The following is a 24,455-nucleotide window of genomic DNA, read 5'->3' as shown; positions in this document are numbered from 1 at the left end:
GGATGTGCAGCCGACAAATCTGCAGCAACTGCGTGATGCTATAATGTCAATATGGGCCAAACTCTCTGAGGAATGTTTCCAGCACCTTGTTGAATCTATGCCACGAAGGACTAAGGCAGTTCTGAAGGTAAAAGGGGGTCCAACCCGGTACTAGCAAGGTGAACCTAATAAAGTGGTTGGGGAGTGTATGAATGAATATATATATATATATATATATATATATATATATATGCAGAACACCACCACTCAAAAATATGTTATTTCACCACCCCCTCTGTATTAATTTAATTGTATTAAATTTTTAGGTAACAACCATGGACATTGAGGGGCATTTAAGTAATCTGATCTAGTCCCTGCACTTTCGCCACAGGAAGTTACCAATGGCAAATTAATTCCAATAACTAAATATTTGTATATATTAAGTATATTAAGTGAAATTGAATGTTGAAAGTCATTGGTTTTTAATAACAACAACTATAAGTCATACTATTTTTCAGTACTACTACAGGTGTAATAAGTACTAAGATCACCACTAAGTTTATAACCTTGCAACCAAAAAAAAGGGGGGGGGGGGGGGGTATGGAGGATTTTTTGTGCCAAAATTGAATAAATAAATACATCATTAATGAATTAAAATGGGAATTAAATATATCATTAATTAATTAAATGTGTCATTAATTAATTAAATGCTGAAATAATAAATATATATTTTTACTTAAAATGAATTGTATTTTAATTAATTAATGACATATTTCATTCTAATTTTAATTAATTAATGACACATTTAATTAATTAATTATATATTTCATTCCCATTTTAATTAATTAATGATGTATTTATTTATTTGATTTTGGCACAAAAATTCCTCCATAGGGGGGGGGGGCATCAGTGTTGAAAAAGGAAAAAAGTAGAAAAAGTTATCATCTCAGAACAACGTTTTGCCCTTTTATTTCAAAATATTGACTAATTCATGTTTAGTTGGTTTAGAGAAGTTTGTGGTATTTTTAGAGTGGTGAATTTTCTGAAATGTTTTTGTGCTAATGCGATAATAATATAATAATAATAATAATAATAATAATAATAATAATAATAATAATAATAATAATAATAATAATAATAATAATAATAATAATAATAATAATAATAATAATAATATTTTTATTAATATTTTATTTATTAAATTATTATTATAGTTATTCTTATTTAATACAACAACTATTTGCTCTGCTTCGTATATAAATAATTATGGGAAACAGGGGAACGTAAAAGTTGCCAAAGTCCATGGAGCACGACTATCGACTCTCGCGAGAACTGTGGTGCGTGAGCTGTGCGCAGTGAGAACTGGAGGCAGTCCGCCATTGCTGTGTGAACAACCATCGGGCGTTTGGCTGTCAACAATAAACTTGTGGTGCGGGACGCCGAGCTGCGAGGTCGAGGGAAAGCTCGTCGGCTGCTCCTTAAACCACTAGCCACCCCCCGTCCCTCCCCGGAGACCACGTTCATGTGAATACAGAGCCAAGGGACGAGGCAACCATGTCCAATCTCAGCAAAGGCGGCACCAAGAAGGACACTAAGATGAGGATACGGGCGTTTCCTGTGAGTGCTCCCCGCGCCGGGGCTCCGTCCGCCGGCGGGGCCGACCGCGGCGCCGCGGTCCCCATGGCTCGCCCGTTGCAGCCAAGTGAACGCCGTAGGGTCTGCGTCGGTGTAACGCGGAACCATAAATCAGCCTTAGCCCCAGCTGCTTTTGACACTCGCTGTTTTAACTTTGTGTTTCATATATTTATGCGGGATGTGTTTCTAACTAAACTGCACCAAAATGCTGTCAAAACTCAAATTGTTTGTAGGAACCATAAACAGCGTTTTCTTTAGCAGCAGACTGATGCTAACAACTGCTAACATACTTCTGGTTTTGCTCAAGTTGCGATCTGAAGCTGATTGTTATTGATTGCTGGAATTATGATTCTGCATTTTTATTCCCTCCGACTGACACTGGCTTTGCCTGCGAGCCGCCTGAGCTCCTCGTGTGTGGAGTGAGCTGGTGCTGCATGGAAGGCTAGCCTGGTTACAGCTGAGGGCTGGTGTCCAGGTGGTACTGGGCTGGTACCTGTCTCTGGTCCTGGTACCTGTCTCTGGTCCTGGTACCTGTACCTGTCTCTGGGCTGGCACCCAGTGCTCGAGTTGAGGGGTGATGAGGAGGGATGGCATCCCCCCTGAAATAAAAACAGTCCAAATCATCCCCCCAGTAAAACTGCCATCCCCCCGTTCCATCCCTTATGTCATTTCATCAATGAATGTGGTTTTACTGCTATTTCAACATTTAGAGTCATCACCGGAAAAATAACACCAAAAAAATAACTTATTTGACAATTTTCACCTGTTTCAAGTAAAGTTTCACTTGAAATAAGTAGGACAATCTGCCAGTGGGACAAGATTTATCTTCTTATTACAAGCAAAGAAATCTTGTTCCACTGGCAGATTTGTCTACTTATTTCAAGTGAAAATCTACTTGAAACAGGTGAAAATTGTTGTTTTTTCCAGTGATGAGTCTTGTTTTAAGTGTAATGAGACTTTTTTACTAAAATTAGACATTCTAACTAGAAATAAGACAAATATTCTTGTTAAGATTTTGATTTTTTGCAGTGATCCATTTTACTTACCGTATCCTGTGAAGGACAGAGGCATGTTGATATGTCTGATACCTGTCTGGTCTGGTACCTGTCTCTGCTCCCGGTACCCGCCTCTGGTCCTGGTACCCGCCTCTGGTACCGGTACCCGCCTCTGGTGCCGGTACCCCGCCTCTGGTGCCGGTACCCGCCTCTGGTGCCGGTACCCGCCTCTGGTGCCGGTACCCGTCTCTGGTGCCGGTACCCGTCTCTGGTCCCGGTACCCGCCTCTGCTCCCGGTACCCGCCTCTGCTCCCGGTACCCGCCTCTGGTACCGGTACCCGCCTCTGGTGCCGGTACCCGCCTCTGGTGCCGGTACCCGCCTCTGGTGCCGGTACCCGTCTCTGGTGCCGGTACCCGTCTCTGGTCCCGGTACCCGCCTCTGGTGCCGGTACCCGCCTCTGGTGCCGGTACCCGTCTCTGGTGCCGGTACCCGTCTCTGGTGCCGGTACCCGTCTCTGGTGCCGGTACCCGTCTCTGGTCCCGGTACCCGCCTCTGGTCCCGGTACCCGCCTCTGGTGCCGGTACCCGCCTCTGGTGCCGGTACCCGCCTCTGGTGCCGGTACCCGCCTCTGGTGCCGGTACCCGCCTCTGGTGCCGGTACCCGTCTCTGGTCACCTCCTGTAGTCTTGACATTGGCCTCTTGTCTGTGCCGTGTGGGTCCAGGGAGGACGTCCACACGTGGGTCTGCTGAGTGTGGCCCAGGCTGGACAGAGTTGAGACTACTGTAGCATCCTGACTAGCCTGTGTTCAGGCTTGTCTTTCATGCTCTTGGACAAGATGTTTTTGGACACAGACACGTCCACTTACAACAGTAAACAGTAAAGAACTACTTGTAGTCCATGGGCCAGACCAGATGTCAGTACCACTCAAGGTGACAAAACTTGCTTATCATTTTTGAAACTATCCATGTCTGTAGATGATATTTTGGTATGACAACCCTTCCTGAGTGGCAGCTGTATCATAGTTATCTGCTCATGAAGTTCAGAAAATTACATTTTAGATGCTGGTGCATATCCTGGTTTAGACTCATGTACAGGACATCTGTCAATGTTTCACAACATTGTCTTTGGTATCATTTTAAGCATTCATTCAAGCTAAGATGTGCATCTTTCTGACCAACATAGAGGCCACTGCAGCTCTTTAAACTATAAACACACATTTTTACACAATTTTTGCCTAAATGATATACTCTCTTTTAGCCCTGTGTCATCTAGGAACAACAGAGACACAAAATACAAAAATTGGAATACTCACAGGACCATAAGGATTCAGGAAATGTATCACATCTTAGCTTGAATGAATGCTTAAAAGGTCCCCTTTAAAATGATACCAAAGACAATATGGTGAAACATTGACAGATATCCTGTACATGAGTCTAAACCAGGATATGCACCAGCATCTAAAATGTGATTTTCTGAAGGGGCTGTGTGACTTCATGAGCTGATAACTATGATCCAGCTACCACTCAGGGAGGGTTATCATACCAACATATCATCTACAGACATGGATATTAAAAAAAATTATAAGCAAGTTTTGTCACCTTGAGTGGTACTGACCAGTGAAATTTTGGGCTCTGGCCCCTGGACTATTATGTGTATAGCTCTGGTTATAGGCTAGTTCATAAAGTTATTCATATGATATTGCACAAAAAACTCTGTTTTGAATTAAACCGTTTTTTTTGTTTGTTTTGTTGGGGATTTTTGCAGCCTCAATATCACAATCAGAAGGAGATTTATTGCCAAGTGGTTTAACACACACAAGGAATTTGTTGTGGTGATTGGTGCAATACAAAAGAACAAATAATATTAAAAGAAAAAATGTAACCATGTTGGTTTTTAAAGTGCTGGAGTAATGAGTCTGTACAAAGGTGACCTGGGATGTGCGTTAATGTGACGCATAAGGTCAGAAGTGGGGTCTTTACGTTAATGTAACGTAGAGTGGGGTGGGGGGACAGGCTGTGGTAGACGAGGGACAGATAGTGGATCATAAGGTTAAAGTCATCAGTTTTGCGTCACTTATTTTGAAAACAAACTGTTGGAAAAAGTCATTTGAGTACAGAAATAAATAAACCTGCAATAAATGTAAAACTTTCAATTTCATAACATTTATATATCATTGCCACATACAGCAAAATAAACCATGCTCAAGTATGCATAATTTACTGCTCCTTAGGAATTTGCACTTAATTTAATGATAACAATGGCAGGGTCACTTTTTTGAGGACACACATTTAGTACCTCCTTTAATTGCACATTTTGCTACTAGGCAGATTATTCTGAAAGAAAGATCATAGGGTCTTGTCCTGACAGGTTTTTTCCCCTTGTCTTTCTCTTGCCCACTTCAGTCAAAAATCACAGCAACTGAACATTAAAACTTTATTTGCTGTATTTTATTGTGCTAAATGGATTACAAGTAGCATTTAAGAGAGAGGGAGAGATGCCAAGGAATACATAACTGAACCCCGTAACATTTACAGCGTAGGTACATTCACAAATAACTTATTGATAATTGATTGAGTTAAGTTTGCCCTGAATGTCTAGAACTGCTGGTTAGGACACGCCATGCTGCTCAGACATACTAGCATGGGGTTTCCCGAGAACCTGGAAGGGGTGTCTTAACCCACAACATGTCCTTAAGTCTTACTGTGGCTTTTGCTTGATTTTTAAGCTTTTGCTCTGAAACCTTTCTAGAGGTGTATATTGTGCTGGTTGTTCATGCACCCGTTAGTTATAAACTGTATCAGTCCTCAGCGAGTCTCAGCAGGTCTGGAGTCTATCTCAGCTGATATCAGAGGAGGATATTCTCAGCTGACCAACAGGTTAAACTGGAATCCTCTATCTGTGATTCCACTTTGCTAAGCGCTGCACAAATGCAGTGCTGCTCCAAAGTGATAATATTGGACTGAAGCTTATTCCTCATTTTTGTATGAGCTTGTCTGAAACACCTCCTGTTTAGAATCACATTGGGTTGACATGGTAACAAAGATCCTAAGCACTCACGATTAGCCTTTTTTTTTTTTTTTTTTTGACACAAGGCATCTGTTATGCTAATTTTTTCTTCCAGGTGAAGCTTTCTTTTTCTCCTGTCTCATTATATTTTGGGGAGATTTTGTTAACTGTTCCAAACAGTAGAAGTAAGATCACCTTAGAATTTCAGATCTGGATAAAAATCCCCTTCCTAGCGCATTCTAGTATAATAACTCAACAGGTGTGTAAACAGAGACCTGTGAACTTGTTGATGGCTGTAAGGGTCTTAAAGATGTTTGCAAAGACTGCAAAATAGGCTACGCTCACACTAGTGCATTTTCATTTTAAAATATGAAACTTTGATTGCTATTGCACCTAGCACCAGTGAATTCAGGCCTGAAAAACAGATGGGGCAGAGCCCATTTTGGTTTCAAAACACAACTTTTGCAATCTAATTAATGTAGATGAACAAAAACAAAAGGATCTGGAAACTAGAGCACAACATTTTGGGGGAAAAAATAACTTAGTATAATATTTTTGACAAATATTGCAATTGCATTTCAATGTTTAAGATCATTTTTGACAGTCAAGCATTATTCTCTATATAGTGGGCATACGGTACTTGTAAAAATAGCTCTCAAATATTAGTATTTTGGCAGGACCATTGCTGCTCCTGTTTTTTTCTTTCTTTCTTTTTTTTGCCTCCCAGTTAAAATTGTACTGTTGTTTATGGTGCTTTCATAGATGTTTGGAAAACTTATTGTATTGTCTCGGGAAAACGCAATACACTCCAAAATATTCAGTTTTGAGCTGCATACATGATTTTGACGTTTTGTTATTTAGTAATTGCATCAGTTGAAATTGCAATTTTGATTTAAGCTCTGTTAGAAACAGTGAAGTCGCTGCTCTGATTTGCTCTTGTGGGTCACCATGTGTCCTTCTCTGATTCACCAAACCTTTATCATATGGCCATAACCGGAAGATAATGCACAGGAGGGGCTTAATAACAGCGTAAACAATGTAGATACAGAACAACAAGCCCTGCTGACTTTAGCTGTACAGCATTTGATACTAATGACAACAAAGTCTGCATTTAATTATACTATAGGTAACTATATGTGCAACACAATGTAAGAATAATCTGCAACAAAGCGTATTCCCAGCATAGTTTTTAGTCAGTTTTTAGTCATGCATGCACGCCCAGTGATCATGGGTGGCCTTTTGAAATACATTTACAGTTGTGTATTGTGAGTAACATTGTTTTCCAGCACAGAGTTGAAATAATAATGCTTAAATCAGTTTTAAAACTGATTTAAAATGAAGAAAAGACTAATGTTTACATTGCCCCAGTCACTTGGGGGACGACACTGCAAAATTTAAGTTGCTCCATCTCAATAACAAAGTGATCAAAGATTAGGAAGCCACTATTAAGAAATACTCACACATTGGCTTTACATGAAGAAGCTGGAGGGGGAAAATATTCAGAAGTTGTTTTTATACATTGTTTTTATTTAGGAACAGAATTCTCTGTCTTAATTTTACCACATATTTACGTTATGGTCATCTTATTACTTACTGCCTTTTGCAGATGACGATGGATGAGAAGTATGTCAATAACATCTGGGATCTTCTGAAGAATGCCATCCAGGAAATTCAACGGAAAAACAACAGCGGCCTGAGTTTCGAGGAACTTTACAGGAATGCCTACACAATGGTGCTTCACAAGCATGGAGAGAAGCTGTACACGGGCCTGCGGGAAGTCGTCACTGAACACCTTATCAACAAAGTAAGACTAACACAGCTCGCAGGCTGACACAACTGCTGAGGAAAGCTGTAGCTCAAATTATTTGATTTCTCTCTCAGCCATGTAATTCAGACCAGTACATACATTTAAATGTAGTGACTAGAGTTGTCCCGATCCGATCACGTGATCGGAAATCGGGGCCGATCACGTGATTGCAGACTCGATCCGGACTCGGACGTTATGAGCCGATCAGGAATCGGATATATATATATATCAGGGTTTCCGTTGTCCGGTAATTGCCGGACTTTGTCCGGTAAAATATGCCGAAGTCCGGTATTTTATAATCTCTCCGGTCAAAATGTCCGGTGAAAATACTCACTGGCGCGGACATCCACGTGTGCGTTGATTTATGGTTCCGCGTCGCACCGACGCAGAGTCCTCAGCGTAGGGTTCGCGGCGACGCGCACCTTGCGCGTCACACCCTGCGTCGGTGCGACGCGGAACCATAAATCAACCCACGGCGCCAGTGAGTATTTTCACCGGACATTTTGACCGGAGAGATTATAAAATACCGGACTTCGGCATATTTTACCGGACAAAGTAAATGGGTCATCCTGCATAATTTTATTTTCTCTTCTTCATTTTGTATTGTTTTATAAAAGTATCGGATCGGGACTCGGTATCGGCAAGTCCTCAAAATCAAAGGACTCGGACTCGGGGGCAAAAAAACCTGATCGGGACATCCCTAGTAGTGACACTAGAGGCGAGGACGAGGTCTTCATGCAAAACAACTAATATTCTAAATAAATAAAGTTAATGTCTCTATGTAGGGCTGCAACTAATAACTATTTTTATAATCCATTAATCCATCGATTATTGAAATGATTCATGGAATTATGAATTGTACAATAACATAAACAGTTTATTTAGCTATTAGGATTTAAAATTAGCCTTAGATTGTTTAGAGGCATATGCCAACTAACAAGAAAACATTGAAAATAATTTCTTCAGTCAAAAATGTGATTTTATTTAATTTGTGTGATTAACAAACAAGATTCAAGATTCTTTATTGTCATTGTCATATAAAACAAAATTACAGGTTCTTCATCACAGGTGCTGGTCCTTATATAAAGTGCAGAGTAAGATAAGTAAATATAAATATGTAGGGAAAAGAAAGAATGCACAAAAGATTTCCGTGTGATGGTGGTCAGATGTGTGTTTAGGAAGGCGATGGCTTTGGGAAAGAAACTGTTTTTGAGTCTGTTCTAGTTCTGTTGCACCTGTACCGTCTGCCAGTACATTGATGCTCATAAGACTACAAAAAATAAAGGATGGGTAATGCACACACGCAGGTTGCATTAAAACCCCTTTAAGACCATCCTGTTGTGGCAGAGTACTTCTCATGACCATAACTCCTAAGCTGTTTAAGATAAAATTCAAAACCTACCAGAAGTGAAAGAGGACAAGGTTAGTTGTGAGAAAAGAGGATGCAGAGGATATGGTTAGATGGAGGTGAACGATTCGCTGTGGTGACCCCTGAAGGGAACAGCGAAAAGGAAAAGAACACTGGAAAGCAGAGAAATAGAGCTTTGCATGCGTATATAAGTCTTTACGGTACAGGACCTCTGAAGTATGATCACAGACAGCAACAATCCAGATTCACCATAGTGTCACACAGGTATTTACAGTCTATGGCCGCATATTTGTAACGTTAGCTTCTCAGTATCGTTGTACCTAAGTGCTTGGTTCAAATCAAATATTTAAACGGTTTCTGAAGGTAGAAAACAAGTTTTCCTATGACATACCGTATGATACACTAGACTTTATGGTGAATGTACACAGAGCAACCACCAGCAGTTTTGCATAGCGAGAGGGATCTAGGGAAATCGACAATGGACATTATTGGGAGTTTTATCAAGTTTTGGAGAGTAATTTCTGAGATATTTGGGCCTTATTCTCAGAAAGTAAACACAACAAGGATGTTTTTGGTCGCAGGTTTTCTTTGTTCTCTATACTGCTCACAGTGTAGTTCTGCACTAATGTGCTCACAAAGACACATGAAGAATAGTGCAAAACCGAACCTATTTAAATTCTATGTTAACTTTACGTGAGAAAAGTGACTTGTTTTTATTCAGCAGTAGGAGCTTTGTGCAGTTGAGTCTGTTACATTTTAAAGTTACTGAGTACAATTCCACCGTTTCTTATTACTGTGCTGTTTTGGTAGTGATTATGCGTTTCATGTCTAAGACGCAAACATGTTTTTGAGTTAGGCTCCTTCAACAGAGGCAGGGTTGTGTGTGATTGGGCTGCACTAGTGTTTTTATTAATGTTTGATTATTTATACGTGTACAAGTGAATTATATTTTTTTCTGTCTCCCTCTCTCTCTTAAATGAGATGTACATGATTTGTCTTAAGACAACCACATGGTGAAAATGCCAGATTTCAGTGAATTGTATTAGTCTGAAAGGTCTGTAGAAGGAAAAATGAGGGCAATTGATTTCAATTTAATTCAATTTTATTGATATAGCGTCTATTACAATACAAGTTGTCTCTAGGCACTTTCCAAAGAACCCAGAACATGACCCCTGAGCAATTATTACATAAACAATGGGAGAAAAACCCTAACCCAAACAGTAGCAAGAAAAACTCCCCTTTTTAAGAGGGATAAAACCTTGAGCCGGACCTGGCTCTTAAGGGGGGACCGGCCTGCCGAAAGCCAGCCGGGCAGAGGAGGAAAAGGGAGCTAGGAAAGAGAGAATGAAGAACAGAGAGAAAAGAAGCACATATATATATATATATATATATATATATATATATATATATATATATATATATTATCAATTTAATGTACAAAAGACAAATATATTTGTATTAATTATCTGTTAGCTGGAGAACTAAGAGTTTTTATATACATATGACCGATACAACGCTAGCTGGTGGACTACAGAGATGACTATACAAACAGATGTAGACAGGAGACACTTAGGTGGTTTGGGATTGGGACTAATCCTGTGTTTATCATCCAACAATGACAATTAATAAATATATTAGAGATGTCTTTAGTAAGTACTTGTTAATTACATGCTATAAAACATAAGAAATAAATTATTTACATAAAATGTTGTGAGTTTCTCTGTGCAGCTTACAGTCCACAGATACCCATTCATCAGGGTGCTGTTGAATACCAGCCAGATGGTTTAATGGCTTAATTAAATGCACATTATCAACTTGGCAGATGACCTGAATTAGCAGTCAAAGAATGTGAACAAGTAATATATCAATAAAGAAATATGTCACACTAAGTATGTTTTTCCTTTCTAATATTAATCCAGGCATTGCTTTGAAGAGTGGACAGCAATGATGGCTTGGATGAAGCATACAAGCTCATGTACTCACCTCTTTAGTTATGAAAAGTTATGAAAACAATTAGTCTTTTTCATCTCAGTTTTCAGAAAACCTTATACAATGTGTGTTTTCATCCACCAGTCACCACTTCCGGATTCATGGATTATAATGGCTCTAACAGTTACTATTAAGATATAACTGAAGACTAATGAGATGTGAAAATTATTTAAACAATGTGACCCTTAAGGAATGAAAGACAGAGATATCAAAATTGTCTTTCCTAACAACAAGTATGTTTTCCTTCAAAAACACTGTAATTTTGCATCTTTGGGTCAGGTTTTGTTGACCTTTGCAATTTCAAAGACGCCCGGTTTGGAAATAATGCATTACATCTTTTTCATTATAATGTTATGAACTTTTTTGTTTGACCTTACTTTTATTAATCGTGTTTAGATCAGCATGAAAAAAGAAAATATGCTCCGTTTCAGTTCTGTTTTTGTGTTTCAAAGCCCGATTTTAAAATGATTTATTTTTCACTGTTTTAAACGGATGAACAACAAAAATATGTTGTTATTTAACAAAGACTAAGTGAATGTTAGAGGCAGTGCATGAAAAGTCCACCCTGTGCTGAATAGTTTATAGAACCAACTTTAGCAGCAAAAAACGACAAGTAAATGTTTTCTGTGTGATTTTATTTTTTCTGTGTGATTTTATTAGTCTTTCCCATCATTGCAGATGACTGTTTGCCCATGTTTTTCACAACATGGCTTCAGTTGATTGAGATTTGTGGTTATTTATATATGGACATCTCCCTTAAGGTCCTGCCGAACAATTGAAACTGAGTTGAAGTCTGGACTTTGGAGCGTTACAACACCTTAATTCTTTTTCTTGTATGGCCATTCTGTTGTGGAATTACTGGTGTTACTTGGGATCACTAACCTGTTGCGTGACCTTGTTAAGACAAAGATTTGGCTGTCGGAGAGATGGGCACTCATTTGACTCTGGAGAATACTTTGGTCTACAGAGGAGTTCATGGTCAGCTCAAAGGCTGCAATGTTCCCATATTGTGTGGCTACAAAACAAGCCCAAATTTTGACCCTTCTACCACTGTGCTGTGTTTACACTAATATGCTTTGCTGGGTTTTTACCAAACATTGTGACCAGCTATTTCCATTCTGGGCTTGTTTATCCAAAGGTCATTGTTCCAGTAGTTTCTCCTATGATTTGTTCAGATGCAACTTTGGAAATCTAATCTTTGCTGCCATGTTCATATTAAAGAGAGGAGACTTTCAGGACCTGCAGAACAATTGAAGGCAACAAAACCATTCAGCTTTTTGCAGGGACGGTCTGATTTCTATTTGTATATTACACCTACACGTGCACCAATTTCAACTTCTGTGTCAGCTATATTTTACAGGTTGACAGAGCTTGATTTACGACTACCAACTCCGGAGCCCTTGTGAACATAAATTTTCAACATTTTTATGTGGGCTTAAAAGAGGCTTTTCTAACATTTCCAAAGGAGTCATACTTGTGCAATGTTTTTCTAACTCTACTGAAACAAGACAAGATTGAAAGCCTTTGATAAGAGAGAAGTATTTCAGCCTGTTTTTACTTGTGTGCATAGACACACTGAGAATGACTGGCAGTGTGGCACGAGTTTATGGTGGTGTGATGTCAATGGATCTTTTCCAAAAAGGAACTCAAACACTAATGTAAACACAGATTGCTTTCATTTTTAAAACAAAAATGGATTAATGTAGATGTAGCCACACTGCTTCTGCATTGTGGCTAAGATTTGTCAAATAAATAACGCAGTATAATATGTCACTTTTTGTTCACCTGGGGCTTTATTTAGCCGATTTCTAGTGATGATTACCACGTTGCTCTTCATATTTTTCAAAAAGTCCATATAGCAGAACAGCAACATTATAAGTGTCAGAACAGATTTGTAATCCTGACATTTCTAAGCTGTGAGTGTGGACAGTGAGTTAGATTTATACGTTCCCCTCAAACATCTGAACGCAATGTGTAAAGTTAATGTATTTACGATTGTTGAACCGAGCATGAGGAGCAGAGGTAATAATTTATCATCTCTGCTCTGAAGCAGGGGGGTGGGGGTCAGTGTGTTTTTAAGCATCTTACTCTACAGAGGCACTTGCTTCAGAGTGCTGAGTCACACTGCAGTATGACTATTAAATGTTTGTTATACCTGACTACATGAGAAACTGAAACAGCTAAGAAGAGTTACAATAGAAGAAAGCATTGACACAAAACTGCAAACATCATCTGTGAGGTGCTTAATTTTACAGGTTTTGTTTTTGTTTGTTTCTTCCCGTGATCTGACACTACAGATTTTGCTATGACAACATCCAAAACATCCACATTTGTCTCTGACTTTCCTAAAGGTACGAGAAGATGTCCTAAACTCCTTAAACAACAACTTTCTCCAAACTCTAAATCAGGCCTGGAATGACCATCAGACAGCGATGGTGATGATCAGAGACATTCTGATGTATATGGTGAGTAAATTCAATTTTTACTACAATAGACTAACCAGTGCACTACATAACATCGTAGGACTTGAGGAGCGCATTGAGGTGGAATCCAGTTCTGTATTAAAGCGCTCAAACATCAAAAGTGATGAGTGAAATGCAAACATTATCCAGGACATTAAATTCCCTTAACTTTTTGTTCCACAGGACCGAGTGTATGTACAGCAGAACAATGTAGAGAATGTCTACAACCTGGGTCTCATCATCTTTAGGGACCAAGTGGTCCGCTATGGCTGCATCAGAGACCACCTCCGGCAGACCCTGCTGGATATGATTGCAAGAGAGAGGAAGGGAGAAGTGGTGGACAGGTAATGAAGAATTATCAATCGTCATATGACTATCTGATAAATTATTCTTTAGTTTTTATGTTGCTAAATAAAGAATGAAAAAACTGTCACCAGATATGGACAGATGATTCTATCAGGAATAAGAGATACGTCTGCTTATGCTACATTTATGTCTATGAGGAAAAGCTTCAAACTTTGACATTTTGAAATATTTATTTTTCTGAGCCTCATTTTGCAATCTTGCTGGGTTTTCAACAATTAATGAGTCATGCAATGTTAATTGGCATCTTCAGTAAGTGAAATGACCATCCACAATGGTTTTATTTATTTACTTGTTTGTTTTTCTTGCTTGCTTTGAAATTTCTTTCACATTTCTCAGTATTCTTTCAACATTTGGTCTGTTTTACCTGTCCTCCAGGGGGGCCATTAGAAATGCCTGCCAAATGTTAATGATCCTCGGCCTTGAAGGGAGATCTGTTTATGAAGAAGACTTTGAAGCTCCATTCTTAGAAATGTCTGCAGAATTTTTCCAGGTTTGGGAGAAAACATGATTCCCATGATTGTTCATTATTTATTTGGATTCATTAATATCAGTTGTTACCTTGGCTACATCTCCTCCTCTTGGAGGAGATGTTTAAATAAGATAAAGTTTATTACTAACACAAGTGATGTATATTGTTTTCACTTAGATGGAGAGCCAAAAGTTCCTTGCAGAAAACAGTGCCAGTGTATACATAAAAAAGGTAGAAGCCAGAATTAATGAAGAGATCGAGCGGGTAATGCACTGCTTGGATAAATCCACGGAGGAGCCCATTGTCAAGGTGGTGGAACGTGAACTCATTTCCAAACACATGAAGACCATTGTAGAGATGGAGAACTCGGGCCTGGTTCACATGCTCAAGAATGGCAAGACAGACGGTAAGCACTTATCAAGTAGTTACTCATTTATGAACAATATGAAACTCTCTTTTTACAGGTAAATCCAAACACTAAGCAGTAAAGTGGGAATCTCCAACGTTTTAAAAAAAAAAATCATCTAGCTGTCAGTCTAGCTTTTAATGGACCAATAAAATAAGCCCTCCTTTTTCATATCACAAAGGCCAATATGTAAGGAATTATGAAGTGGCTTAGTTGGGATCACCGTGAGATTGTCTTTTAAGTTTGTACAAGTCTGTTAATGAGAAATTAATTTGACTCAGGTGTAGGGTTGTCCCGATCAGGATTTTTTAGCTCCCGATCCGATCCCGGTCACTTGAGTTTGAGTATCTGCCGATCCCGATTTTTCCCGATCCGATAACACTTTTTGGCTCCCGATACATTTCCGATACTTTTTCCCGATCAGATACATTTTGGCAATGAATTAAAAAAAAAAAGAGGACTAAAACTAAATTATCCCAAATTTCTTTTATTGTCCATTGGAGAACAACATGGACATATATTTCAACAAAGCTTATCAGCAGTGGTGCCACAAAATGTAAAAACATGAAATTGTAAACTAAAACAAAAAGTGCAGAATAGTGCAATAACAAAAATAAATAAATGTAACTTCAAACGAGGTAGTTGAATGACATCCAGTCAAACTCACAAACACAAGAAAATTAAAATACTTTTTGGCTTAATCTATTTCAACATTCTGAATGACATGAAATGAATAGCAGCAGCTTAATGCAACAGGAACATATATAAAATTTCACAATTCAAACATGTAAACCTTGTTAGTTTCGCTTACTTCGTCACTTCCGGCCGCCCGCCGACTGGAAGTGACACCGGCCGGAAGTGACGTTAAATTCAACGATATATAAAACGATTTAATATATATTAAAAACATTAATAACTAGGTATGTCCCGATACTTTTTTGGCCGATACCGATGTTTTGAAAATGCCGTGATTGGGCCCGATCGATCGGGCGGCCGATCGATCGGGACAACACTACTCAGGTGTGTTGAAGCAGGGAAACATCTAAAACACACAGGGCAGCGGTCCTGAAGGACTGGAATTGGGCAACTCTTGTTCAGTTTAAGAGAACCTGAGGCTGTCGAGCCTTCAGTTTACTCTCAATTCTCTCTGACAATTGTAAGTCATTTCCAGTACAATTGAGATAATTCGGGGGGGGGATGCCATTACTTGCAGCAATATTTATTTTTTGTGATATGCTTTAAAAAAAAAAAAGCTGGAATTTGTATCTATTGAATAATAATAATAATAATAATAATATGTTAGTTTGGTTCTACAGTTATTTTTTCCTATTAAAAACCCCTGCTAATTAAACATCCTTCCAAAGTGGGTATATCAATATTTGTGTTTATGCATCCACAGATTTGGCATGCATGTACAAGCTGTTCAGTCGGGTTCCTAATGGGCTGAAGACCATGTGTGAGTGTATGAGCGCATACCTGCGGGAGCAAGGCAAGGCCCTCGTGTCAGAGGAGGGAGAAGGCAAAAATCCAGTGGACTATATCCAGGTATGATGATGAGATAAAGAAACTTTTTTTTTTCCCCCTCCCTTCTTGTAAATCAGCATAAACATTATATACATTTTTACTTGCTTCAACAACACTGTTCAGACTATGTTTAGACTATACCGAAGGTGATTCAGAAGAAAAACGATAACCACCCTTCCACTCGCTCAGCACACATCCGCATGATGAGCTTTGACCATGTTTCACTTACAAAACCTCCAAGCAGAGGTTAACTCACACTCTGACCCATATTGTAGTAGGGACAAACTGTGATGGTCCCTTCCCTCAATCACGTTGGCGTTGCACTTTATTTAGTAGTTCCTGAAATTCCTGTGTAGAATGTGAGTTCCATTCTTATTGTCTGTCAGAGAGCAACCTACTGGTTTTCTGATCAGATAAGCTCTTCTTTACAGCCTCTTTTTTATGTTGAAAAGAACAAGAGGCTGAGTACAGGAAACCACTCTGTTATATGATGTGGGAGCAGTCATCGTATCTTGAACATAGGTTTTAGGAGAGCCAGGAATAAGCTGTACAGTACACAATTTCCATCCTGGGAAAATAGGTGAAAGTGGTGGAGACAAAAAATACTGAATGTCTACTATGACAAACTGGATTGAAGATGAGACCTGTGCTGCTTGAGGAATCTTAGGTTCTTCAGTGTTTGCAGCATTGTGTTGGATATCTTGTATAAATCTGTGGTGGCGAGTGCAGCTTTGGAGTCATGTTTTAGGAAAGCAGCATCAAAGCCAGAAGAGTAGGACTGCTCTAGAGCCTCTTGACCTGATTGTAGAAAGTAGAATGCTTTTCAGGATGATGGATAAAACTGCACATCTTCCTCACAGTATACTGATAAATGACAGCACCTTCAGTCAGAGACCTCTTAGGGTCCACTGCAATCAAGGCCTGTACAGAGGGTCCATTCCTGCCAACCACAATGATCATTAGCATAAATTATCTGAACCAAAGGGGAGATGCTGTATGATCTGTTTTTCCAATTATATGTTCCTATTTAGTTTTAATGGATTTTTATTTCATTTACACCGTAACCATTTACTTTTACTCTGGGGTTAATAAAGTAACATTAAATTAATTTAAACTCTTTTCCTCTTTAGTTACTATTGTTGAACCGTTTAACTGCTGCCAATGCCAACTGTGTCTGTATACCCTCTTATTCATGTCTGCCTTCCTTCTCCTTGCAGGGTTTGCTTGACCTTAAGTCCCGTTTTGACCGTTTTCTCCAGGAGTCTTTCAACAATGATCGGCTCTTCAAACAAACTATTGCTGGCGATTTTGAATACTTCCTTAACCTCAACTCACGATCGCCTGAATACCTCTCACTCTTCATTGATGACAAATTGAAGAAGGGAGTAAAAGGGGTGAGCCCTCTAATGGATCTGCGCTCTGATTTTAGAACAGACTACAGCTATTACTGGCCTGCTCATTAAAAATGTATTGTCTCACTTTGGCACGTGTCGCTATGGTTTTATGGGAAATCAGGTCAAAAAAATAAAATTTTGTGAGTTCTGAAATTCTGCCAAATTTTTTACATCTTCATTTGTGAATACAAAGATCCAATTTGATGTCTCAAAGAAAGCAGGAGAAGCTCAAGTCTTCTTCAGTTTTTTTTTTGTAATAGAACTGCACTCAAAAATATGGCAACTGGAACGTGCTACCCAAAACATTTAAATGTTCTAATTTTTTGCATGTGTGATTCAGTGTAGTCAGTCATGTATCTGAGCAAATACTGGTATTGGTTTATGATCGATGATGTGATGTAACACCATGTAACCTGTTTGGGTGTATTTTATCCAGCTTACAGAGCAGGAGGTGGAGTCCATACTGGACAAAGCCATGGTGCTCTTCCGCTTCATGCAGGAGAAGGATGTATTTGAAAGGTACTACAAGCAGCACCTGGCTCGAAGGTTGCTCACCAACAAGAGTGTCTCTGATGACTCTGAAAAGAACATGATCTCAAAGTTAAAGGTGAGCAACATTTTTCTGTGTTTTGTTACAAAAACTTTATTTTTCATACAGTTACATTTTCTTTTAATTAATTTTTTGTGGTTCAGTTGTTGTCCAGTCTCGTTGATGGGTAGTGTTAAGGATGTATTCAAAATATGGGCACATTACAAACTGGGTTTAGGATCAAGGACAATCACACAATTATACCACAAGTGTAGCTGAAAGGTGTATTTGTGCCACACTGTGTTGTTTTATGGGGACACACTATATGTTGATCTATAGAAGAAAAGAAAAAAAGTCATTATTATATGCAATCTTTTGTTCTCTGTCGCCCCCAGACTGAGTGTGGCTGTCAGTTCACCTCTAAACTGGAGGGCATGTTCCGGGACATGAGCATCTCTAACACCACCATGGATGAATTTAGGCAACATCTACAGACCACTGGGGTGAGGAGGCACCACATCCCCCAAGACAGTTTAATGCAGTGTTTCTCAATCCTGGTCCTCGTGGGCCCCTGTCCTGCATGTTTTAGATGCTACTCTGCTTCAGCACACCGTGATAAAAGTACCTGTGTCATCAACAGAGTTGTGCAGACCTTGGTGACAAGCTAATGAGGACTATTAATGAAAATCAGGTGTGTTGGTGCAGGGAAACATCTAAAACATGCAGGACAGGGGCCACGAGGACCAGGATTGAGAAACACTGGTTTAATGGAACCATTTGCTATCTTGCAGTCAGTAAACGGCTGATTAGCAGAATTTGTGGTGTTGATTGACTGCGTGGAATTAGTTCTTCACTTAATGATCCATATCTTCATTAAACATGGTGCTAGTGTCTGGCTTCCAGTATTTTTTTCTTTTTTTTTTATGTCACTAGTATCTGTTGTCAATCTAGTTGTTGCAAGTGACACTTGTATGAAGTAAGTACAAGATATAAATCTCTGTAATCTTACGTTGTTCAAGGATTTAACACTTGTAATCTGTGCTTGTTTGTTTTGGTAGTTTTAATTATGCCATCTAGTTGGTATAATTGTTCTACAGTTATTGATTTTGTCAATTTCATGACTTCTTAGATTGCATGCATTTTAAAACCTGATTGCAGAGTTTTGATTTTGTTTTGTTTTTTTTCTCCTCACTTTAGGTGTCACTCGGAGGGGTCGATCTTACGGTGAGAGTCCTGACCACAGGATACTGGCCAACGCAATCAGCTACACCCAAGTGCAATATCCCCCCCTCACCACGACATGCATTTGAAGTCTTTAGAAGGTTTGTCCATTGTAAAGTCCTATATCCTGAAAATGATAATAATTATATAATTGTAATAGTTACTCTTTTTTTAGGGGGAAGTGCACAACCCAGCTTATGAACATAAGATTTGTCTTACAATTCCCATTTTTCGGCATCCTTCAACTAGACAGACTCGGACCAGTTCCATAGTTTGTTACATTCAGAATATTTTCAGCGCTGTATTTACTGTCCAACAACCATAACATAGTAACTGATGTGTTACCACCACCAAGTGCCATTGTTAAAATGCATTTTAGCTCTCTGAATATGATAGCTATCTCTAACTTGATCATTTGTTTTTTGTTAGTCGATTTTTGTGTGGCCTTTAACACGTCAATGAACATTAAAACACCAATCATGCCAAGTGATCAATGCAGTATTGCACCAGGTCTAGCACTGTAATAGCTGGTGAAAAATATTTGAATATAGCCTTAAAAAATATAAGCAAAACAGGTAATAATGTAAACATACTTTGTGATGTAAAGGGAACAATGGAACCTGGTCTCCTCTTTAGATAAAGCTTTGTATGTATTCTTCAAAGCACATTTTTTTATAAGTTGCAGCAAGATTTCACAGGGAGATATTTATCATTTTGCAGAAAGTGCTTACATGTCACTCATATTGCTTGTGATGCATCGACTATTCTTGGAGATTAACCTGGCATGACTCCTCTCTGCTTGCAGGTTTTACCTTGGTAAGCACAGTGGGAGACAGCTCACCCTGCAGCACCATATGGGTTCTGCAGATTTAAATGCCACCTTCTATGGTGCCATCAAAAAGGTAGTGAATTTTAGCATATTTCAACATTCTGTGAGCTACTGTGTAAAACAGACTGTTTTGTGGTATAAATGTTTTTTCACCAAATATGTAATGTCACAGGAACTGAAGCTGCATTAGTGGGGCGGGGGAATTTTGTACTCATTGATAATATAATAAGTACTGCTAGATTTTCATTCAATTTTTATTCAAGGAGAATTAATCTTTTGTTTCATATCAATAATACCAACATTTAACCCAATTTTTCTCGTCTTTTAATGCCAAATCTGTCTTTTGAAGGGAGTTCAGACTAATTGTTTCAGATGATGAACTTTCGTCATGTCAACAGGAGGATGGGTCAGAGGTCGGGGTTGGCGGAGCCCAGGTAACAGGCTCCAACACAAGAAAACACATCCTGCAGGTGTCCACCTTTCAGATGACCATCCTCATGCTGTTCAACAACAGGGAGAAGTCCACTTTTGAGGTACATAACTTATTCACCTACGCTAACTACTATAGCCCCTTGTACATAGGCGGATACGTGTCGCCTGTCCCTTTTACATTGACCAACGCGGGCCGGCGTGTCGAGCGAATAACTCTCCTCCGAGGGTAATCTTGGTCAGGTCTAATGTAAACAGAACCGACGTGGGGTGGCGGGTCTTGGGAGGGGTTTGTTGATCACCCAACCTGAGTACAACCCACCAGGGCAGGTTTTTATTTTTTTGTTTATTATTATTTTATAAACTAGGGAAAGAGCTGGTGAGAGTAAGAGCAGCAGCACGAGGTCACAGGTAGGGCTTATATTTGCAAGATGAGTAACTTTGGAGACAAGGAGCTTCGTGAGTTGCTCAGCCTCATAAACCGGCATATGTTAGGAACCACAAAGGATGGACAAGTGGACAAAAATAAAAATGGGAACAAGAAGCAAAATCCAGCCAAAACACCGTCATTGTGATGTTCATCCATCCTTGTTTTGAAAATTACACCTGTCTGACGGCGTACAAATCTTGCTGATGTGGGGATAAAACGTCATTTTACACACCCACACAGGTTACATTATGTTACACGGGTAACGCCTCCCGACTTGCCTCCCCTCAACTCCCCGTCAGGCACGACGTGACAAATAACACTCCTTTATATTACCCAACGTGCGTTAAACATGCATTCATCATCCAGCGATTAGTGGGATCCAATCTAAGAACGCCCCTTAATCACACATACCTCCCCCCAGTAGTACTGGTATTCTCACGTCATCTAGTTTTGACCACATTTCCTTTTTACCAGCAAGAACAGCTCATTAGTCAGTTCAGTTCTGTGATTTATTTTGGGATATATTTATTGATGATTTTCTGTTTTGTTTTTTAGTTAATTAACAACATCCTACTTAAAGATACATCAGGAAAACATTGGTAAAATGTTTGGTATATTATGCTTCCCAGTTTAAAAAAAAAAAAAAGAAAAAAGACTTTGAAAGAACAGCTTGTTAATTTATCTATTTCTGATTATTGTTTCTGTTGTAACTTGGTGATCCGACGCTTCCTCTTTACCATGTAGGAGATCCAGCAGGAGACGGATATCCCAGAGAGGGAGCTGGTGCGAGCGCTACAGTCTCTGGCCTGTGGGAAGCCCACGCAGAGAGTTCTCACTAAGGAACCCAAGTCTAAGGAGATTGAAAGTGGCCACGCGTTTACAGTCAATGACCAGTTTACCTCCAAACTGCACCGTGTCAAAATTCAGACGGGTAACAAAATCATTACGTTTAAATGTGATTTTTGATTAAGTTTAAGGTTAAAACATTGAGCTTTATTTGAATTTACTTTGTAACAATTATGGAGATGTTATTTTAATCCAGAGTGAATCTGTCATGTCTGTTTTGTAAGGTAAAAATTCCACCGCAAACGCAACTCATGAGATAATTTGAATCCTGTGCGAATGCACATGTCAGTAATTTAGTTACGTGTGAGAATCTTTCTAAAAAAAAAGTGCTTTCATGGCCTTCTCGGCCTCTTTCCCAGCTTAACTGTGGCAGTTGTGGTACATAGTGTGACATTATATTAAGACTTTAGCTTAAATTCCACCACATATTGCATTATGATGTAGCATTTTTGGTTGACAAAATGAAAAAATGAATCACCAGTGAGCATCAAAGACCTTTAAAACAAGAAGTCCAGATCAGCAGAAAAGCAACAATGACATGCTGATATGAGTGGCTGCATCAAGCTCAAAACCTTTAGGCTTCAGTGAAGGCTCTGGTTACAGGTACTATTAAGTTTACTGTTACCATGGAAACTTAAGCACATGGGTCTATACTTTTTCAGATTGTATTCATTTGTCAAAAAGTGACATGTGATCGGTGAAATTTAACTACAGTGTGTCTGATCAGACACTTTTAACTTTTAATATTTTAAGTTTAAAATAAAGTGTAAAATAAAATGTAGTTGTAATAAAATCCAAAGCCCCTAAATCACTTCAGGGGTTCAGTTAATTACATAAATCAGAAACTTCACTTATCCAGTGTGAATGTCCTGAAAGAAACGCAGACATAGGGGTGTCATTTTAGAGCGGTACGTTTGGTAAACACTTTTTTTGTATTGTATTTAACAAATTAAATTATCAGGCTTGTTGTCTCCTACAGTTATTTTCCCTTGTTCCTCTTCCAGTGGCTGCTAAACAGGGGGAGTCAGATCCGGAGAGGAAGGAGACACGGCAGAAAGTGGATGATGACAGAAAGCATGAGATTGAAGCTGCCATCGTTCGCATCATGAAGTCTAGAAAGAAGATGCAGCACAATGTTCTAGTCGCAGAGGTCAGTAGCTGCCACGGTTGCTAGAATGACAGATCAAGTGACTGTTCACTCAGTGGCAAAGATTATAGTTATGTTTGACTCCAGTGTTTTAACATTCGATACATTTTGTTGCCTTCCATGATCCTCCTGGTGCCATCTGGTTCCTGGAAAGATCCACTGCTTGTGCTTCTGAATTTGGCATGAAAGACTCAAGTTTAACCATGAAAACTACCAGCACATATTTCTGTTTCTGTTTAGTAAACATAAATATGTTTGTGATGTGGTGATGACAGAAAGCAGAGATGTGTCATGTCGTGTGCTGATTAGCGTTTCGTGTCTCCACAGGTCACACAGCAGTTGCGAGCACGATTCCTTCCTAGTCCAGTAGTCATCAAGAAGCGCATTGAAGGACTTATTGAGAGGGAATATTTGGCAAGAACACCAGAGGACCGCAAAGTGTACACTTATGTAGCATAACACGTGAATTCACTGAAAGCTACCATCCAGTTGAGATAAACTGAGGGCCTTGTTTTTTGTGGACTGCTATGTGTTTGAACTTGGAAGTGCTTTCATCATTGATTCTGGGAAACACTGGGAAGCTTAACTTTTCTTCCATAAAAACGTGTAAGGAAAGAAAACATGCAAGAAATGGTGACGTTCTCTAGCAATATTTGATTTGTTCTGCTGAGAGAAATGAAAAGAGGAGGGAGATCTAGTTTTGTATAAAAGTTTCCTGTGGCCTTTGGAGGGAACTAGGTTGAGCCTGTTTGCCAATTAACTACACACTGTCAAGAACACATGTATAGTAAACATGTGGCTACATGGAGACCAAGAAGACATTTGAACTCACTCCCCTGTTTTAAATGTTGATGTCCATGTGTTATGTTTGTGTTTTTGTGGCAAAACAATAGTTGTACAGGTTGACAGCCTTGACCCTTTCCTCACAGAGGATTTTAAGACTTAAAGAGGACGAAGTGTAAGCTGGTACAGACCTGGTACAGACAGCAGTAAGACACACTTTGATTTTGATTTTCTTTTTGGGGGGGGGGGGTCTGCAAGTCTGTCTGTTTTGGGGGGGTCGTTCTAATAGCTGATATGAATACAATTCACCTCACATTGCTGAAATATAATAAATGCTGTTCTTAGTAGTGCGGCCAGGTCTGTGCTAGTGGCTAGAGATCAAAGGCTGTTTGTTCACAGCATGCTTATATCCAATGTGTCAATCAGGGGAGTAAGACACTTAAAACTCCATACATTTTTGGTTTCACACACTTTTTCACTTAAGGCCTGCTGTCTGATCAGTCAAGAGGTGATCCCCGCTTTTTGAATAGAAGGTTCCCTGTAATGCAGGATTCTAAGGAATTTTTATTTTTTATTCCCCCCGCATCTCGACTGCATTTTAAACAGGTGGAGCCAGCCTAGTAACATGCTTTTATGTGTACAAATTGTAAAATAATAATTGTACTCACTGCAAAGTTGGATTGTACAGGGCCTTGTTTTCATCATATTAAATGTAGAGTAAAAAAGAGATAAAGATATTTTTTTTCTTTTTTTTCTTTTTTCATCTTTTAAGCATTTTTTGGCAAGCATGAGGAATACTTGCCTGATAACCATAATTAAAGTTTAATTTAACTGGGAA

General features: G+C 39.2%; 1 protein-coding gene across 1 annotated transcript; it reads left to right on the top strand.

Moving 5' to 3' along the window:
* Positions 1 to 1,341: 1,341 nt before the first annotated feature.
* Positions 1,342 to 24,455, top strand: cul3b (cullin 3b). The gene is made up of 16 exons (XM_061719201.1): positions 1,342 to 1,596; positions 7,224 to 7,421; positions 13,134 to 13,247; positions 13,428 to 13,588; positions 13,986 to 14,100; positions 14,257 to 14,485; positions 15,885 to 16,030; positions 17,227 to 17,403; positions 17,840 to 18,010; positions 18,328 to 18,435; positions 19,130 to 19,254; positions 19,959 to 20,055; positions 20,381 to 20,515; positions 21,586 to 21,772; positions 22,692 to 22,837; positions 23,162 to 24,455. The coding sequence occupies exons 1-16, from the start codon at positions 1,534 to 1,536 to the stop codon at positions 23,291 to 23,293; spliced, it is 2,304 nt and encodes a 767-aa protein (XP_061575185.1). The 5' UTR covers positions 1,342 to 1,533; the 3' UTR covers positions 23,294 to 24,455.

This window comes from Cololabis saira, chromosome 4 (genome assembly GCF_033807715.1).
Source record: "Cololabis saira isolate AMF1-May2022 chromosome 4, fColSai1.1, whole genome shotgun sequence".
In the NCBI taxonomy this organism is placed as follows: domain Eukaryota; kingdom Metazoa; phylum Chordata; class Actinopteri; order Beloniformes; family Belonidae; genus Cololabis; species Cololabis saira.
This window is presented reverse-complemented; position numbering and strand designations above follow the sequence as displayed.

Excerpts from the sequence above, each read along its gene's own strand:
- cul3b (XM_061719201.1), top strand. The coding sequence starts at position 1,534 with ATGTCCAATCTCAGCAAAGGCGGCACCAAGAAGGACACTAAGATGAGG. Across the intron at positions 14,101-14,256 it reads TGTCTGCAGAATTTTTCCAG|ATGGAGAGCCAAAAGTTCCT; the intron begins GTTTGGGAGAAA and ends GTTTTCACTTAG. Across the intron at positions 22,838-23,161 it reads ACAATGTTCTAGTCGCAGAG|GTCACACAGCAGTTGCGAGC; the intron begins GTCAGTAGCTGC and ends GTGTCTCCACAG.